The sequence below is a fragment of the Austrofundulus limnaeus genome, unplaced genomic scaffold, assembly GCF_001266775.1.
Source record: "Austrofundulus limnaeus strain Quisiro unplaced genomic scaffold, Austrofundulus_limnaeus-1.0 Scaffold3130, whole genome shotgun sequence".
NCBI classification, from domain to species: Eukaryota; Metazoa; Chordata; class Actinopteri; order Cyprinodontiformes; family Rivulidae; genus Austrofundulus; species Austrofundulus limnaeus.
Window position 1 is genome coordinate 9,332 of NW_013955532.1, and position 861 is coordinate 10,192.

The window sequence follows — 861 nt, forward strand, 5'->3', positions numbered from 1 at the left end:
GATATTAAGTGCACATCTGAAATTATGCGCCCTTCTGAAACGTTCATTGTTGTTGTAGTTCTTACTCATTATCTGTCTCATTGTTTCTCGGTGTCTGAGCCTGAATTCCTTATTTTTATAGCGCTGGACAATATACGATCTTTGTCTCTGTCGATATGATTCACTGTCTCTATAATTATTAATAACATACTGTTTTTGCCTTTGTTTATAAACTTCATTGTCCCTGTAATGTTGAACAACATATGCTTTTTGCCTTTTTTTAAAGTGTTCATTCTCTCTGTAACTTTGAACAACATATGCTTTTTGCCTTTTTTTAAACTTTTCATTCTGACTGTAATTTTCAACAACATATGCTTTTTGTCTTTTTTTAAAGTTTTCATTCTCTCTGTAACTTCGAACAACATATGCTTTTTGCCTCAGCCTGTACAGTTCATTTTTTCTATAACGATTTACAACATACAATTTTTGCTTCTGTTGATATAATTCACTCCGTTTGTAATGGTTTGTAACAAACAATATTTTTTTCTGACGGTAAGATTCATTCTGCTTATATTTTTGAGAAACATACATTTTCATGCAATCTTTTTTTATTTGTCTATAGGCATCCTTTTCTCTGTAAGACTTCCTATTGTGAAGAATCCTCCTCTGTCTGACATCTGGGTTGTTCTGATATGTACTTGTTGCATAAGTCTTTTTCTTTGTTTTAAATGCTTCATCTAAAGTATACAGCTGCCTTTCTTTTTGTTTTTGATTTTCTTTTCTCTGTAATGGTTTCTGTGTTACTCTTAACCTTCTCTTCATTTTTCTCCTCTCCTTTTTACTTTGTTTTGACAGTTTATCTGAGATTTCTTGGGTTACAGG

The 861-nt window shown here is 31.8% G+C and overlaps 1 protein-coding gene across 1 annotated transcript; it reads right to left on the reverse strand.

Moving 5' to 3' along the window:
- On the reverse strand, window positions 1-855 carry LOC106511718 (histone-lysine N-methyltransferase, H3 lysine-79 specific; the record flags this gene model as incomplete). The annotated part of the gene is given in 1 exon segment (XM_014000463.1): window positions 1-855. A coding segment is annotated over 1 exon segment (801 nt), but the record flags the coding sequence as incomplete, so codon positions are not given.
- Window positions 856-861: the final 6 nt, after the last annotated feature.